Genomic DNA, 19,672 nt, shown 5'->3' with positions numbered 1-19,672 from the left:
TTCACATTATCAGCGCGAGTATTATATACTAAGTAAGGTTATTGTAGATTTCGATCCCCCAGAAGATAAAGAATTTGGCTATAATAGATCGTCGTTAAATTGGTATTACTCCAAATTTGTCTGTGATATGCAAACCATTTACAAATTCATTGTCTTTATTTATTATTAGAAACAATTCTCTTATTAATTAAGGTATGATCGGTGTACAGCAAATCAAGAATTTTAATTTGGGTTGATAGCTTACTTCACTATTATACAATCGAGTCTCTCTTTAAAAAGTCTCCCAATTTCTCTCTCTAAAATTGTCTCTGTGAAAGACTTCCAGCAACTTTGCTGTCAGCCCTAGCCTTTGGGTTGGGTGCCGGAGGCATCCTCCCTTCCTTCCTTATTTTCTTCTTCTCCTCCCTCTTCTAATTTTCCTCTTGAGTTTTCTCGAGTTCTCTTTCATTTGCACTTTCCTTCTTTTCCTTCCCTTCATCTCCTCTGCTCCTCCCCCTTCCTTACTTCCCTTCTCCTCTTCCTTCATCTTTTCCAGTTTTCTTCCTTCCTTGAGTTTAATCTTAGTTTTCCTTGATCCGAGTCTCAACTATCCAGGGCTTCTTCTCCATTATCCGGCCTTTTTCCCCCTGCTTTTACTGCTTTCTGTCTTTTATTTCCCTTTCTCCCTCCTTCCTAGCTGTGATACTTTATCCCCATCCCCCCATGTGCTTGATTGGTAGGCTTTGACCAGAAATTGGATATCAGATCCACTTCCCTCCCTCAGTTCCCCTCCCCCAACCGGCATGCCGGATTTCCATCGAGGCCAAGTGTTGGGTATTTTACATAACCCCTTAGCCTCACCTACTTCCCATATGTTACTTTGTTTGTATATGTTTGCAGGGGTTTGTGAAGGGAACTTGGATTTGATGTGTACTTTCTCAATTTAGAGTTTGACTTTCTCAGAGGATGTGATGGCGGCGATGATGTGGTCTTTGCTGTTGGAGATTAGGGATTTTTATTGTTTGTTTTCTGCTGCCTTCAGGCCTAAGCTTGTGTGGGCCTTCTGTTGTATCTTGGGTTACTGCGCTCATTTCGCTTGGGCCTTTTACTTTGCCTGTAGTTGTTTATTTGGTCCTTTTTGGGCCTTGTACTAATTTTTATTGTAATGAAAGTTGTCTTTGTGACAAAAAAATAAAAATAAAAAAGAAGAAAAGAGAATAAAAAAGCATATGAAAAACAAGAGGACCTAAATTTTACCCTTCTAACAATGAAAACAATAAAGTACAAGAAAAGAGGGGGATATAAAACATAACCCCTCCAAAGCCAAACCTAATGGTTTAAACTTGCAAAACAGATCGAACAACATCATAAGGTTAAGAATAAAAAAGTGAGACAAACATGTGTACCAAGATGTAAATTAATTTGAGAAGCGGAAATCAGGAAAGCCAATATAGTCTGAAAACAAATCGGCATGAGCTATTAACGGAACGGAATCATGCCATACCAAAATTGGAGAAGAGACTCATATTAGCAAATTTTTCCGCAACAACATTCCCTTCGCGATGTATGTGAGAGTTGTTGAAATTCATCTTCTAAATGCGGTCCAAACAAATAGACTATTGCGTATGAAGTGGTCAAAGAAGACCAAAATCAGTCGATTGGAGAGCAAAAATACCAATAGAAGAGTCACTTTCCAACCAAAGACAATGCCAACCCCATTGATGTGCAAATTCTAGACCAATAAAAATTGTTGATAGTTATGCAAAAAAAAAGAGTTGCAACGACCAATTCCTTGGCAGAAACCACCAAAACAAGAGTTGCAATGACCATGACAATCCCTGAAAATTCCTTCACAAGAAGCTGGACCACGATTTCCTTTACACAAACCATTGGAATTAAGTTTAATCCAAAAAGCCCAAGAAGACCAAAGCACAGGAAGAAAAATAGGGATAGGAGTTCGGTTTTTTTTTTAGTAAGTCGTTTTTTTTTTTTTCAAGCTTCTTTTATGGGTTTTTTATTATTTTGTTACGCCACTAGTTTTGTACAAGTTCACAAAAAACCAATCTATTTCTCTTCCATAGCCTTTAGTTTCCAAAATTTAGTCTACAAATTTTGGAAACGTAGCGTTGCCCTTTTCTATTAAATGCCTCCCCCCTCCTTACTTCGGAGCGGTTCACATTTTTGTTTTTCTTTAACAACTAGTCTTTCTTCGGAGCGGTTCACATTTTTGTTTTTCTTTAACAACTGCCATTTTGCCTACAGTAGTTAGGTCGAATGATGCACAAGCAGTGATTAGAAAAACAACCAAGTACATATCAAACTGCCGCAGCTAGCTATTGCAACTTTCGAGACCAATACGATCAAGCAACATAGTATCTATCTGCTATCGCTAGCCATGAATGGTGACGGAGCTAGCTTATTCCAAAACAGACATGGCATATACAAACAGAGCTGGTCCTGAAGGTGTGCAAAAGGTGCCATCACATAGGGCCTCTGATTTGGACAGGCCCCCAAATTTTCATTACATGTATACAGATGCATATAAATAGATGAGATGCAAAGGACAATCTTATATGTGGTTCTAGCGATTTAGCTCTTCTACCTTATGACCCATGGGCTCGGTTTGAATCCCTTTGATATTGCTTTTCTAATTTTTTAGCTTTTGCAAATTTGTAAACATAAAAAGGAGATAACAAAAAACACATCCAACGTATATCGAACTCAGGACCTTTGAAGGTAAGGAAAAAAGCTTGCCCAATCAAACAACTTATTTTTGTTATAGTAACTTGTAATATTTTACTTTTATAGATGAAAAATTTGAAAAAAATAATAATAATAAAGAAATATAACATAAAAAAAAAAAAAAAAAAATGAAGGGTCTCCGTCTAATTTTTGCACAGGGCCCCTAAATACTCAGGGTCGGCCTTGTATACAGAGTGCCCAAACTAAAGAAAATAGGGAGAAAATTAAGCAACTACCATGAAATAACGTCCCTAGACGATACAACTGCTCCAGCATTCATACATCCCAATCCTCCGCTTCAGTAGGAACATATCGTTTGTGATATAGGATCAACGCATTTTCCTTTGTATCCTCCTTCGTTCGTCTTGTGATCTTCGAACACTCACCAGTGATGCGCTGACCCCACACTTTACATATATAACAATACACGTAAACAGCACAGCCGATATTATGCTTGCACCTGTTACGCACTGAAGGACAACGCAAACAAACTATTACATAGCCCTTGCCAACCTCAGTTACGCCAGCTGGGACACGACGGAGGTAGGAGCACTCACAAGTCCCGTGGCCAACCTTGAGGCAAACACGACAAACTTTGTTGACACATTTCTCAGGCTCACAAGTTTTCTTCTCTGAAGTTGTATCCTCAAGTTAGACGTTGAGTTCAGTCAAAGAGTCTTCAACAGCATTTTCCTCTTTCTTCTTATCTGTTTTTAATTTACGGAAAAGTACAGAAAAAATTAATAATGTATCATATATAAGTATGTATCTGTACATATGTATGTATGAATTTCTGTGTATGGTAAGAGGCATCTTGATAAGGATAATTAACAAAGCCCATCATATGCATGCCACAAATATACATATATACATATAATTGAATCAACTCCTGCGAAATTTGTTCAGAATTCTGCCCAGGTAACCACAAAATGACTAGCTGCCATTTATATAAACCCTAAAAGATACATATACGATATATTAAAAGGGATAGGGTTTTATGCACACACAAAAATTAGTTATCAAATTAATTAAATTTATACACAGAAGCCTAAAACCAATTTTTTGCTTAGTATGTTTGCTCAAACTCGAAGCATGTTATCAGCGAAATCGAAATTATTTCCTCCTCACAAACCGTAATACTAAAAACCAAAAGCACACCAAAATGAGTCCGGAATTCACCTAGGAGCTTCGTCTCTTGGGCTGAGTTCATCACCTGCCAGAATCCTGATCCCATGCGGAGCTTGGCCTTTGATTTTGCTGTCAGTCGACGGTTCATGGCTATTCAGAGAGAGAGCCAGCGAGGGCTTTGAGGTTAGATTTGGGCCACAGCGAGATTGAGAAGGGAGGGAGGGGGGCTTTGGCTGGTAGTTTATTGGTTAGAAGGATAAGAGGTTTCCCTTATATACTAACTTTTGGGGTTTGATAATTACACTAACAACCCTGAGGTTTATAGGCGATTTCATAAATTTAAGTTTGAGACCTTACACTAGCACTCCTCAATTTTTAATTCACTTTTACATAACCTTTTTGGTCAAATTTTTACTGATAAATTGATAACTTTACCCTTATAACTAATTATTTAAACAATAAAGATAGTCTTTATAATTCCATAGAAAAAGAAAATATTAAAAATTTAAAACTGGTTTTGTACAAGCTTACAACCAAACCCCTTATGGATTTCTTGTTATACTTTTTAGTTAAAATGGTGTCTGAGATTTGCATAACTCCGCACTTTGGTCCCTAAGATTTGAAATCAATAGAATTTGTCCCTAAATTTTTCCACAATCAATCATTTTGGTTATTCCATGAAAATCTCCATAAAATAAGAATAAAATGACAAAAATACCCTCAAATTTTGCCAAATCATTTTGACCTATTGTTTATTATATTGAGGGTAATTTTGTTATTATGATCATTATTTACATAATTTTTCACCGAATGACGAAAATGATTGATGGTTATGGACTACTTCTATTGATTTCAAATCTCAAGGACCAAAGTGAGAAGTTAGACAAATCCCAATGACCATTTTAGCTAAAGAAACCTTCTTATTATTTTGTTAGGCCACTGGTTTTGTACAAGCTTACAACCAAACCCTTACTCTTCGGTCTCCGAAGCGGTTCACATTTTTGTTTTTCTTTAAAACCTGGCATTTTGCCTACAGTTAGCTCGGATGATGCACATGCAGTTATCAGCTATGCACATTGCACTGTATGATACGACTTTCTTAGCTAGCTTAGAATTTCAACTGACCTTCATACAGGCTGATCTTGCATCACATGCCTTCATGTGACGGGTTCAGAAATGGCAATCACTCCGAGTGGAGTTCCGCTGCTATGAACTCTGCAACCATGTCTACAGAAAATCCGTTTGAATGCACTCCTGCGAAATTTGTTCAGAATTCTACCCAGGTAACCACAATACATCTAGCTGCTATTATATAAACCCTAAAAGATAAATATACGATATATTAAAAGGGATATAGTTTTATGCACACAAAAATTTCGGTATGAATTAATTAAATTCACGCACAGCAGCCAAAAACCAAATTTTGTTTAGTATGTTTGCTCAAACGATCAAAGCATGTTATCAGCAAAATCGAAATTATTTCCTCATCACAAACCCTAAAAGAAAAACGAAAAGCATACCAAAACGAGTCCGGAACTCACCTAGGAGCTTTGGCGCTTGGGTTGAATTCTTCCAATTCCAGGATACTGATCCCACCAGGGACTTGGCCTTTGATTTGGCTTTCAGTCGGCAGTTCATGGCTTTGTCAGAGAGAGGAAGGGACTGGGCTTTGTGGGCAGTTACGGTTTATCACTGTGTTTGAGAGAGAGGGCTTTGGGGTTGAGAAGGGAGCGAGGGGGGCTTTGGCAGGTAGTTTAGGGTTAGAGCGATGGAGGGTTTAATTCATTAGCTAATATTATATTACAGCAGAATTGTTTTGTTATGTATATGTATGAGGTTGTGCTTTTACTCTTTATTTATGAGATATGCTTTGTACTCTTATTCTTTATTTTGTTAACATGCTTTATAAAGAGAGTGGAGCACAAAAAGAAAAAGAAACTTCGACACAAGTAATCACCATTGCTAATGATTTAGAGAAGGATTTTCGAACTTTTTTAGGCCTTCTACGAGAACACGGAACTACTAATATCTATTGGATTCATATAATACGATTGTTATCGTAACCGATTCAAGAATAACCTCCCGCGGATGGATCAGCAAACCTCATCAATTCAAGATTGTAAGATCAGATACACTTACGGTTGCATGCCACAACTACAACATGGAGGGCGCGACTAAGATATTGAATCATTTAGAAGACGAGGCAAAATTAAAACATTTATATAAAGCTTCAAATGAAGCAGTGGAGGAATACATGACGAAGAATGTCCCTTGGGACTCGGTTGGAGTCTACCTTGGCTCGATGGAATCCAAAACAAGAGCATATTTGTTCATCCATGAAGTTGAAATCTAACATCTTGCTGGTTTTGAATGGAAGAAAAATTGAGGTAAGTGTAAATGTTGGTATACTGATTATTACACTTATACCAATCTTTCTCCCATTCACAACCAGTAACCTTTTGGATTCAACCTCATGGATGATCAAATGTGCTCTTGGTATGCATTCTATATATCCCTTCCGAAAATAAGCATAAAATTGAGTGCCTAGAAATTAATTTTTGTTTAAAGCATTTTTGTTTATAGTTTTACTACAGCAGTTTGTCATTGTTCATTCATTCCACAATTTATAAAATCAAAAGCCCCCCTCTCTCTCAAGCTCGAATATTTGTAAATCAACCCAATAGATTTTTAAGTATAAAATTTGGGCTTGTAATCTTTCTATCCAAATTAATGGATCTTAATTGTATCCAGCTATATTTGAGCTTGTATAAATGAATTATGAAGTGATCTACTCTTGGTTACAAGCTGACTTCTGCATTTTTGCTACCAATCACAAGAGTATAAACACAATAAAAGGCTACGATAGACCAAAGAGAAGGTTTGTGGACTGACTTTGGTTTCTCACTGACTTCCTCTTGAAGAAAGTTGGGGTTCCATAAAATCAACTAGTAATATTGGAAGTAGCTCAATCTTTTATAAGCACATCCAATGTCCTTTCTTTCCCGAATGTAAAATTCCTACTCTCATCGTCTATTTCATTTACCAACCATATATGATATATACCAACAAGTCCACCAAAGTGCTAAGAGCAAGCTGGCATTATTTGCTTTCGTTTATGATTGAAAACTTGAAACAAACTCGTGGGAAAAGAATAGGAAGAGTCTGAGAGGGGACCATTAAAACCCTGTTAATTTGTAGGCGGCCACTAACTGTGTATAGCAGCAATATCTAAATAGAAGACTTTTGGTCATTACTTTTTCAAAGAAGGATGTGGCGCTTTCATGCACAAAGACAAATAGATAGCACAATGCAATGTTATACGGAACCAATGCTAACTACTATACAAACATCACATTACAAATTAAATGACCTAGTATTTTCAATTTGAGTCGGTTTTCACACAAACTTGTAATCATTTGCACACTAAATTTACGAGTTCATATATTTTTTGCGCTCATGAGTACGCTGGAGATTTTAAAAGGGGTGAAAAATCTCACTAGCCATGGAAAAAACTAGGGTTCCTCTTACTTTACATCATGCCGAAAGCGAGATGTGCTCATCGTCATCCAGTTTAGGGTTAGGTCGTCGAGGATGGGCTGAAAGTGAAAGCAGTCCATCCTAAAATAGCTAGCATGCAACCATGCAAGTGGCTTTATCTCTTTTGGCCAGCTGTAATGATCAAACTACGCTTTTCCTTGTTTGCAATGGCATTCCATATATTTTGAATCTTTTGATGATGAGATGATGCACCTTTCTCCCTGGAAGCCCAGTCCGGTCATCCAATGTTGAACACGAGGTTGAAATTATTGAAACTCACTTGTCAAATATTTAAAAAACAGTGTATTACATTCCACTTTAAGCCACCTCTTTGCAACTCTTTTCTTTTCTTTTTCTGTTCTATTTTCCTTAAAAGGAGAGGGATGGATCAAAAGTTCACAAAACAAGTTATTATATATGTAGCTAGGATCATTCATTGGATTAGTGATTAAATTTAATCAATGCAGATACCCATACGCAAAAACATTAGGGATAATCTGTTTGTACCTCAAAATTTGCTCACCATACCCTCCTCGTCCTTTTTGTAAATCTTAAAACTGAATTTCTTATTTATTTTTAAAAAATTGAAAAGAATAAAGAATAAAATAGGCAAGAAAGAAGAAGGAAAAGAAAAATTAGCCCATGCCCTAGGGGTTGCTGTCTCCACTTGGTTGGAGGAGCTATCATGTTTGACTTAACTAGTGGATGTGAATGCGCTTAAGTCTAAATTAACTTGACGTGAAAATAGTGACAAGATGACATATCAATAATACATTTATATATTCGTTTCGTATTTTACTATCTATGAGTGGGACAAGAAGATGTAAAGATTGAAGCAGCAGCTTCAATGGAGATCATCAAAGAACTAATTTAGAGAGAGAGAGAGAGAGAAAGCGTTGAGAGAAGTTTTCTTTGTATTTCTTGAGAGTCAAGTTATCTTCTTACACCTTAGCTATATGTATTTATCTGATTACAATACTTGCAACACAAGCTAACAATCTAACAATCTAACTTCCTTAGCACCATATTCTAACAACCTTGTAACTTCCCTTGGATCTTGTGACACTTGTCATCATCTAGACCCTTGAATTCCTTTCACTTGGATTCTCATCTTTGTGCTTGTTGTCCTTACTTAAATCCTCATCTTTGTGTTTGTCTACACTTTTACATCCCCCCTCAATCTCATGCACTAGTGAACTGAGCATGAGATTGCCACAGTGCTATCGAAACAAGGGTGCAAATAAACCCTTTGTGAGTATATCAACAAATTGTTTAGCAGAGAAAACATGTTGTACTTGAAGATCTTCTGTTGTAACTCTGTCACGAACAAAGTGATAGTCGATCTCTATGTGTTTGGACTTGGCATGAAAAACATGATTGGTTGATAGAGCTATAGCTGAGATGTTATCACAATGAATCATTGGTGCTTGTTAAAGGGGAATGTGTAAATCACAAAATAACTACCTTATCTAGGCTATTTTAGCAACTATGATAGCAAGAGCTCGATACTCAACTTCTGTGGATGACCTCGACATAGTGTGTTGCTTATTTGATGCCCAAGAAATGGGATTGGATCACAGGAAAACTATAAACCCTGAGGTAGATCTTCTGTCATTTGGATCCTCGGCCCAGTCTGCATCACTATAGGATTGAAGATGTATTGGTCCTAGTTTAAAGTGAATCCCATAATTTGATGTGCCATTGAGATATCTTAGAATTCTTTTAACTGCAATTACATGTGACTCCATAGGATTATGCATGAATTGACATGATTGATTCATAGAGAAGGCTATGTCAGGCCTTGTAAATTTGAGATATTAAAGTGCTCAAACTACACTTTTGTATTGATTCCCACAAATCCACTTTGTCAACTAACTCACTAATATATTTGGACTGTGAAACAAATAAGCCTTCTTCTGTGTGACTAATTTGCAGCCCTAAAAGGTAATGCAAATTGCCTAAATCCTTCATCTCAAACTCTGTAGTAAGTTCTTTGATCACCTCAGATATCAACTAAGATGAGCTGCCGATTAAAATTACATCATCAACATAAAGCAGCAACACTACAATGAATTGTTGAGTGTGTTGAACAAATAAAGATGGATCAGCCTGTGAAGACTTGAATCCCAATGTTGGTAAAAAACTAGTAAACCTGCCATTCCATGCTTTTGGAGCTTGTTTAAGCCCATAGAGTGATTTTTGAAGCTTGCAGACATAATTAGATGGATGCTGTGAGCTTTGAAACCCTGGAGGCTGCTCCATATACACTTCTTCTTGTAAAATGCCATGTAAGAAGACATTTTTCACATCTAATTGCCTGAGTTGCCACTTGAACTGAGATGCTAAAGCAACAATAAGCCTAATGGTTGTAGGCTTAACCACATGACTAAATATTTCTCCATAGTCTACACCTTCCTCTTGACTATAGCCCTTTGCTACAAGCCTTGCTTTATACCTTGCCACAGTGCCATTTGCATTCTTTTTTATTATGTACACCCATTTACACCTAACCAGGATTTTACCACTTGGAATTGGAACAAGAGACCATGTATGTTGAGAATGTAGTGCATCTATCTCTTATTGCATTGCATTTTGCCATTTTGATACTTTGGAAGCAGCCTTGAATGTTTTTGGCTCTGAGACAAGTGACTGAGAACCAATACTGGCTGAGAAAGCTTTCCTCTTGGTTATACCATTCTTGGATCTTGTTAACATAGCATGAAGTTGTTCATGCTAGAAATCAGGATCCACAAGGCCTGGATGCTGTGTAGGTGTCTTTTCTGGTATTTTAGGATTATGAGGCTCATTTGAACTATGACTTGGTGATGAATGAATGAAATTTGGGGTAGCAGATGCATATGTTTCCAAGAAATCTGAGGCATTAGATACAGGCAAAGAATATAAGGCACTAGATGTAGCCAATGAATCTGGGGCACTAGATGCATTTATAGTTACTGAATCTGTGATATTTGATGAAGATGCATGAGTATGAAGTGATGATATGACTTGATTAGTCAATGTAATTCATGGTAATGATGTACAATGATGCAGTGAAGAATTTGTGATTGGGGAGGTTGATGTTTTGACATAACCAAAAAACTTGTTGTATGGAAAGACTGATTCATTAAATAACACATGTCTGGATATGTACAGTTTATTCTGAGCAATGTCTAAACATATAAAACCTTTGTAATTTGCTACATAACCTAGAAAAACACATCTTGTTGTTTTTGGTTGTAATTTGGAAGTGTTATATGGTTTCAAGAGAGGAAAACAGGCACAACCAAAGATTTTTAAATGACTAATGTTGGGAATTTGACCATATAACAGTTGATAAGGGGAATTCCTTTTTAAAGTGACATAGGGCATTCAATTGATTAGATATGTTGCAGTGGCACAAGCATGAAACCAGAAGAAATTAGGTAATTTTGCAGTTTGAAGTAGAGTAATTGTAGTCTCTACAATGTGCCTATGTTTTCCTTCAGCTAAGCCATTCTATTCAGGAGTGTATGAACATGATTTGTGATGTATTATACCATTTGTAGCCAGAAAATGTTGGAATTGAGAACTTATATACTCTCCACCTCCATCACTTTGTAAAACTTTTACTTTGGCAGAAAATTGGGTACACACAAAGGCATGAAATTTGACAAATAAAGCAACCACTTCTGATATATTATTCAATGGGAAAATCCATGTATGTCTTGTACATTCATCTATGAAGGTTACATGATATCTAAATCCTTCATATGATAGTAGTGGGGCAGGTCCCCATACATCACTATGTATGATTTCTAGTGGATGTGTAGGCTTATTTGTAGGAAAAGAAAAAGGTAACTTGGTGAATTTTCCTTCTAGACATAGTGTACAAATTGATTTACATGTATCTAAAGATGCAGAGACTTAATGTCACATCCCGACCTGGGGTCTACCACATCCCGGGCTCACCACTGTAGCACGATATTATCTTCTTTGGGCCTCGATCACGCCCTCACGGTTTTGTTTCTGGGAACTCACACGAGAATTTCCCAGTGGGTTACCCATCATGGGATTGCTCTCGCGCGCTACTCGCTTAACTTCGGAGTTCCCATGGAACCCGAAGCCAGTGAGTTCCCAAAAAGCCTCGTGCTAGGTAGGGATGAGAATATACATATAAGGATCACTCCCTTGGGCAATGTGGGATCTTACAATTCACTCCACTTAGGGGCCCAACGTCTTCGTCGGTACACACACGGCCAATGTTAAGCTTTGATACCAAATTGTCACATCTCGGCCCGGGGTCCACCACATCCCGGGCCCACTACCGTAGCACGATATTATTCGTTTTAGGCCCCGACCATGCCCTCACGGTTTTATTTATGAGAATTCACACGAGAACTTCCCAATGGGTCACCCATCATGGGATTGCTCTCGCGCGCTATTCGCTTAACTTCGGAGTTCCCATGGAACCCGAAGCCAGTGAGCTCCCAAAAAGCCTCGTGCTAGGTAGGGATGGAAATATACATATAAGGATCACTCCCCTGGGCGATGTGGGATCTTACACTTAATGTTGATGAAGCATTGTAGAGGTGATTGCATTAGATGTGTGTCCTAGCCTTTAATGCCATAAACTTGTGCTAACAAGTTATGCAAGAAAGCATTTTTGTGATTGGAATGATGCATGTGGTAGCTTTTGAGTAATATGAAAAGGTATAGGGTAATAACCATCTTTACACAACCTCTTGAGAAGAATTATCCTTGTGAATTTGTCCTGAACCCAAAAGGAAACATCATCACATATGAACCTGCGTCTATTATCCTTACAAAGCTGGTAAATTGATAATAGATGCTGAGATATCTTTGGAACATGTAACACATTCATCAATATAAGGTTATGAGTTGAAGTGTGTATTTTTGAAGATCATATGTGAGAAATATGCAAACATGCACCACTTGATGTGTGTCATTACCTTGATATGGACTTGCCAATTCCAAGTTAGCTAGCTTAGATGTCATATGTGAAGTCGCACCAATGTCTGCAACCTAAAATTGTTTTGTAGGTGCAGATGGTTGATGATTAGCATGCATTGCAAAGAGATTTGGGGGTGGTGACTTTCCTTGATAAGCAAAATTGCCTCTATGATAACATTGAATAGTTGAATGACCACATTTCTAGCAAATTTGGCATTGAATTGGAGAACTAAAACTTGTGACTGATGTACTATGTCACTGGAAGCAATCAACTGCAATATGTCTTCTTTTGTTACAAATTTGGCATGTTGGTATCTTAGATTGATGATCTGGACATTAAGTTTGAAATAGCCTTGAAGCACTAAGAATTCTAGGACTTGCATTTGGTGGATGATTGTAAGATCTTGGCCCAGAGTGATATGATCTGCCTCTTCCTTTACCTCTAAAGTTGTTTCCCTCGTAACCCCTTTAGTTGTAAGAACCTTGATAATGACCACCATAGTTGTTGTATTGACTGCCATTGTTATTGTATTGACCACCAGAATTATAACCAGTAAAATTTGATCCATTACCATTACTCTTGTAGTTTTGATCATTGGTTCCAGAGCTAGAACCAAACTCAACAGATTGTGATGAGTCTTGATCAAGAATTAGAGCTGTCCCTTTATTGGTTTCAGTACCAGCAACCATTGCAGAACCAAAAGGTGTTGAGGACTTATAATATTGACCAATTGTAGTATCTTCTGTCAACAATTGAGATTTGAAATCTGCCTCTTATAACACATCTGAAAGTATTGAATTTTTCAGGAAGACCATTCAGGGCAAGAATGATTATATCATCATCATCATAAAAAATAACTCCTGCAACTGGAAGATGATCCCTTGCACCCTTGATCTTTTGCAAGTACACAAAGATAGATTCAGACCATTTTTTGATGTTCCAGAGCTCAATTTTCATATGAAAGATTGTAGCTTTTGTAACTGTCGAAAACCTCTCAGCAAGATTAACCCACATTTGATGAGAACTTTGACTTCCAATTATGCAGGACATTGTAGTTGTAGACAGAGTTGCAATGAATAATTGCATAAGAGCACGATCATGCATCTTCCAGACAAGATAATCATCATTTTCAATCCCTTCAGTTGTATCATAGTTATCAAACCTCGGAGGACATTTTTTTAATCCATTTACAAACCTCATAGTTCCATGACTTTCGAAGAGTAGTGTGATTTGAAAACTCCAAGTTAAGTAGTTAGAATCATCAAGCTTGATTATAATTGATGTAGAAATGGTGGGATAAGGCCGTTGATCGGAGACTAAACAATCTTTAACTGATCAGCAGTAACCATTGTTGATACTTTGTAGAATTCATTCACTGAGACGTTTTATCAAACAGTTGATATGCAGAAGATGCTTTGATTGAGATGCGGAAGCGCCAGGTCGATGTGTGGCGATGATACCATGTAAAGATTGAAGCAGCAGCTTCAATGGAAATGATCGAAGAAACCAATCTGTAGAGAGAGAGAGAGAGAGAGAGAGAGAGATTGAGAGTTGAGAGAAGTTTTCTTTGTATTTCTTGAGAGTCAAGTTATCTTCTTACACCTTAGCTATATGTATTTATCTAATTACGTTACTTGCAACACAAGCTAACAATCTAACAACCTTAGCACCAGATTCTAACAACCTTGTAACTTCCTTTGGATCTTGTGACACTTATCATCATCTAGACCCTTGAATTCCCTTCACTTGGATTGTCATCTTTATGCTTGTTGTCTTTACTTAAATCCTCATCTTTGTGTTTGTCTACACTCTGATAGAAGATTGGATTGCTTTATGTCGATGATATCATCTCCTTGATATGATAAGAACTTATTAATTACTACTTATTCATGCATTCGCATTGGCACAAGAAGATTGGACAATCGATCATAACTCACCACATTCACGAGAGAGCATAGCTCATGCCTTTCAAGGTCATTTTCTGTAGGTTACTAGGGTTTAATTAGCTTTGCTTTTTCGTGAACCATCTCGTTTTCTTAATCAAATGCTTCACATTATATTCGAGATGATGAATGAATTTTTCAGATCAAATTAAGCATAGGATGACAAGTGGTCAATTTTTTTTGTAAAGTTAATTAAATTAGTCTCATTAATTCATGACAATGCATGCAACTTTATCTATGATTTGAGGCCACGTATACAAACCAAATAAAGTCCATTTTAATTTTGTCAATATATAAAAGAACAATCATGATTTTGAAATGATGGAACATTTTTCCAAGTTCCACGTGACAAAAGGTTAAAGGGGTGAGAAGAAGAACGACCTTATGGTATATATTTTTCTATAAAATCTTTAATCAATTATGTTACAAGAAAATATTACAAAATATAATCAAAGATTCAAAAGAAAAGAAAATGTCAAACATGTGGGTGTCGGGAATATTTGTGGAAAGAGGAGTATTGAGTCGGCAGAAGAGTCCCAAGTAGGTTTCTCCACTTCACTGCACGCTTCCAACTTTGGTAGAGCCCACATTTTCCTCTACTTAAATCTTCGGCATGATGCTTTGCCGGGTTTAAACTTTAATTCCAGGGTAATGTTAGGAGATTAAAATTGGAGACAGTTTGTAAACTAAATAATATGTTACTAATATGAATGAATACGTTTATCAATGTAATTAATCAATCATGAATTTCTATGTTCTTTAGTTTCTATAATTTTGTCTATAAATTTAATTTTTCTAGCATTATCCTTAATCCCATGACTGGTTTATTTTGTTGGATGTTTACACAAACACAAAAAAAACAAAGAAAGATGTTCACAGGCTCACACTGGTAAGAATCGATTACATAAAGCTTTAACATATGCAGATTATTTTTTTTTCTCTTAGACCTATGTGGTAATGAAATACCGTTGGCCATTTTGCTAATTAAAGTATGTTTGAGTCGCATGAATGGAGTGGCGCATCTTCTTCTTTTTTTTTTTTTTTTTTTTTTTTAATGATCAAATGCAAAGCAACAAGTAGTATAGATTGCTTGGTGGTTAGTGCATTATTCTTCAACTCGTTGTGTTTTTGGTTTAAATTATTCTCCCTCTTCTCTTTCTTCAAGTATAAATTAAAGTAAAAACATCTCTTGTATTAACAACAAAAATGATCAAATGCAAGCATATAAAACGAAATAAAGCTTAAAATTTAGTGATATTTCTCTTTAAAGTATTGAAGAATGATTCAAATTTGAATCTGCATCTCCCATAAAGATTAAAACAAGAAAATTATTACTGGAATACAGCATAAAAATCATAGGAGAGATGTAATGAGTGAGATAACAGTTTACAAGGATATGGATAAGAAGTAGAACCATAAAGTAAGGGTTTAGTTTGGCCGAGTTTAGACCCCAATGTTCGATATTTTTTCTCTTTGTTGGATTAATTATTATAGGTCAAAAGGATGCATGTCCATGTTCAATGGAATTGATTAATTTTAGAAGAAAAAACAAACCAGATTCTTCAAAGTTTGAATTCATTTTATCAATCTTCATATCATATAACAACTACTCCCTTTATTGTCTATGAGTCGATGGGGACACATTTACCTGTTTTCCTTTCAAAATTATAGTACTGTCGTTTCACTAAATTAGAGAGTCTGAGAGTGTGAGGTGGCCAAAGTTATCATCTAACATTTGTTAGATGATCAAGTGACAAATAAATGCTAGCTCAAGTGACAAATAAAAGCATGTTATCCAATATCCTACTAAATAGGGTGTTGGATTTCCACCCATCCATCCCGAGTTCAAAATTTCTCATTCCATAAATTATTGTAATAGTTTCGATCTCTCCCCCTTCCCTTAACAATAATAATTTAACAAAATGACGAATACAAGTGAAGTAAATTAATTTGTTAAGCTCAAAACTAGGAGGTCAACAAAAACCAATATGGTCAAAAGAATTTAAGCGGCTCACTCCTAAATATGGGCTCAGGATATAAAACTAAATTATGAATAGAAGGATTTAAGTGGTTCACCCTTAAAAAGGGCTAGTGATCTGCTATATATTTGATGTAGATTACAAGATAACTTGAAATGATGTAAGTAATTTACAAGAGAACTTGAAAAGATGTAATCTGATTTTCCTCTCATGGATCTGACCGCTTATAAGGGTACCCAACCTCTTTATATAGGCCTTGAGTGAGTCCCAAAGTCTTGGGTCCTTAATTCTCTCATTGTCCTATCATTTAATGGGCTGAACACATATATGGGACATAGCTATTCCTCCATTATCCACTTGACATAAGTGACATTTGCTCAGAGCTACTTGCATGATTCCCAGGACGACGCATATCGAGCGCACCCCTTGTTCAAGAGTGGTGGGAAAGCACTCAGCAGCTCTAGGCCTGAGAGTATTTACGTCCCTTCATGGACTTATTTTAACGTTGATGGCCAACACGTTGAACGAAGTTGACGTCAGGGTAGACCTACCCTTGGAGCTCCATGCTAAAAAGTTGTCAGGCTTGCCAACTATCAAGAATGGTCGGAAAGTACTTTTAAGTTTTTTGCTCGTCCTTCTTTGTTGGCAGACAGTCCAAATCTAAGAGCGGCTATCTTCTTCGTTGTTGTGGTAGTTCTCTGTCTGCTTAGCTCCTTAGGCTAGCTTGTAAGCCAAATGTCTTGATCTTCTCATCCTTTAGTGAGTTTTCTTCAAGCCTATCTCCTTAACAACTATATATTATTTTAATGAGTCTAAAAGAACCATATATATATATATATATATATATATATATATATATATTGAACAAATGATATTAAAGAACATGTATTAACATAATTAGAATTAAGTTAGGTCGAAAATTTAATTCCAACCGAAGAAAAAAAAACCTGAAAAGGAGAGATGATTATTTTTACCAAATTAAGTGATTATATTATTGCACATCTTGTACATACATTGGCTCAACACACACACACACACACACACACATAATACATTCAGTAAATACATACAGGAGACTTGGAACAGTCAAGACATTGATACTACTGACTACACACACACATAATACATTCGGTAAATACATACAGGAGACTTGGAACAGTCAAGACATTGATACTACTAACTACTGCATTGCAAGTGGCAATATCATCTCTTCACTCGTTTAGATTCTTGTATTAGGTCATCATCATAAAAATGACATATTTGCCCTCATATGTGTAAATACACCCTTGCATTAACTTGTACAGCCCCCACCAAATCATATATATATTCATACTGATCTACTACAATCAGCCCTACCGAACCCAACTCTACGATTTGCCAGATCAAATTCAACCCATTGATTCCTCTGATGAAAATTTCCAATTATATTGCTGGATGCACCAAGCATGTTGGACCGTCCGACTGCAACGCAACGGACTCCGCCCCCAACTTCGGCTAGAATTTGTTCTTTTGGCGTCACAATCTCCACACCTTTGGCAAACACAAATGCCATGTCTCCTATCAACCGCCCGATCTCCATGCTGTCACCATCAAAACACATGTCGGACACACCTGCATACACGTAACCCTTTTTTAACTTTGCTCCCGCCAGTCTCACAATCTCTTCCCTCACCTTACTATACGCTTCATCCACAAAATAAGTGAACTCAGAACCCGAATCAATCATAGTCTGACCCGCCCCGCTGGCATCGGGTCGGAATATGGAGGGTTGAATTTTCAACATTTTCCCACCAATTCTTATCCCCACCATTACAACTGTATAGGCAAGGGGGTCCAAATTCGGCATGCGTTGACCTTGACCAAAGGTCAAGAGGTCAATGTATCGGAATCCCGCAGAATTCGGGTTGTGGCCCAAGTAGAAACTTCCGGTCGGCATATTGGACCCGGTTCGAGCCGGTCGGTTAGGTACGCAGTAGGAGAACTTGGTAACTTTTGCTTGGGAAGCGAAAGATAGCCTCCCAAGATTCATACCCAGAATACCCTTGGTGTCACTGGTGTCCTTAGCACAACCAAGAATCAAGGGAGGGGTACTTACGGAACGAGAAAAGGTAAATTTTTCTCGGACGAGATTGCCCTCAGCGAGAGTACCATCGGCATAGAAGTAGGAATAGTGGCAGAGGCGGTTTTGGTCGCAAGAGGTTGGGAGGGTAAAATCGGGAACCCGGGGTTTGCAAATAGGGTGAGTGCAAGGCAAAACAGAGAAGGTGGAAGAGAGAGAAGGGTCAAAAGACGCTGTGGGAGGAGGAGGTGGCCGTGGTTTGGGGTTCTTGTTGTGGCACTGAATCCATGAGAGTTGGCTTCCGGTGTCCAAAACCATCTGTTGGGTCTGCGGCGGAGTTCCGATTGGGAGAGAAACAATCAGAGCCATTGAATACTTGAACGAAATCTTGTAGTTGTACGACGGAGTTTTTAGTGTAGCACCACCAGCCGATCTTCTGGACAGTGTAGGGTTTTGCTTGGAGTTTGAAACGAGAGAGGCATGAAATGTTTTGGACGTGTTTGGAGGAGAGAGAGAAAGTGGAGAAGTAGTGAGAGGGAAAGAGAGAGAAAAAGCACTAGTGTCGTTGTTGTTCAACTTGTTTTGGTGCTTGTTCTGATCATCTTTCGGGATGGAAATCGATTGAGAAGGAGAGAGGAGGAAGAAGATGAAGATCGTGAGAAGATTAAAGAACATGGTTTTGGGAGAGAGGTACATTATTACAAGCTAGCAAGCTAGGCTATTTAGTGATTGATTTACAAAAGCACACACAGAAAGAAGAGAGAAGAGGAGAGAAATGAAGGGGGTGGGTGGGTTTTTCAGTAGAGTGGGGTTGTGGAGGTGGGGTAGTATTTATACCATCGGAATTATGAGGGTAGAAGGAGGAAGAAAACTAAAGAAGAAAGTTAAGGAACAAACAAAGACAGGAGAAGCCAGACGAAAAAAGAAAAGAGCGGAAGATAACGCGTTTTTGTTAAAGGAGTAGTTAAGAGTAGGGATCATATATATGTGTGTGTGTGTGCATATCGAGGAGGATTTTGGAGATCATTCAATCACATCCGTTCATTGTAAATTATGCGGTAAAAAATTATTGTAAAATTTTTATTTAAACTTGAATATAAACAGTACTTGACAAAAAACGATTGTACGATGTAGGATGAATGAATGTGATTGGAAGATCCCAATAATCCTCACAAAGAGGATCTGGCGAGAATCCTCTCTATATATATATATGGCTTCCACTGTTTCATATATAAAATTGCATGTGTGATGGGGGAAATTTTTCATTTTGCCTGGAACATTGGTAGTATGCCACTTGTCATAATACAAGCAGAGAAAAATTTTATTTTTAAAGTTGTTAAATTTTTAACACAAG

At 37.3% G+C, this 19,672-nt stretch overlaps 1 protein-coding gene and 1 long non-coding RNA gene across 3 annotated transcripts; both read right to left on the bottom strand.

Moving 5' to 3' along the window:
* Positions 1-2,844: 2,844 nt before the first annotated feature.
* LOC148694478 (uncharacterized) lies at positions 2,845-6,257 on the bottom strand. Of its 2 annotated transcripts, none has more exons than XR_015966349.1 (3): positions 5,391-6,257; positions 3,901-5,168; positions 2,845-3,428 (listed from the first exon to the last, which is right to left on the bottom strand). It is a non-coding gene; the product is annotated as an uncharacterized LOC148694478 (long non-coding RNA). The 2 variants fall into 2 exon arrangements; XR_015966348.1 differs by having other exon boundaries at positions 3,901-5,103.
* A 10,969-nt stretch (positions 6,258-17,226) lies between these two features.
* Positions 17,227-19,239, bottom strand: LOC137740217 (aspartic proteinase PCS1-like). Its single transcript, XM_068480054.2, has one exon. It carries the CDS (start codon positions 19,012-19,014, stop codon positions 17,587-17,589), a length of 1,428 nt encoding a protein of 475 aa, XP_068336155.2. The 5' UTR covers positions 19,015-19,239; the 3' UTR covers positions 17,227-17,586.
* Positions 19,240-19,672: the final 433 nt, after the last annotated feature.

Source organism: Pyrus communis, chromosome 9, assembly GCF_041283825.1.
Source record: "Pyrus communis isolate YQ-2024b chromosome 9, ASM4128382v1, whole genome shotgun sequence".
Lineage (NCBI taxonomy): Eukaryota > Viridiplantae > Streptophyta > Magnoliopsida > Rosales > Rosaceae > Pyrus > Pyrus communis.
Note: the sequence above shows the minus strand (reverse complement) of the source record. Positions and strands in the feature narration are given on the sequence as shown.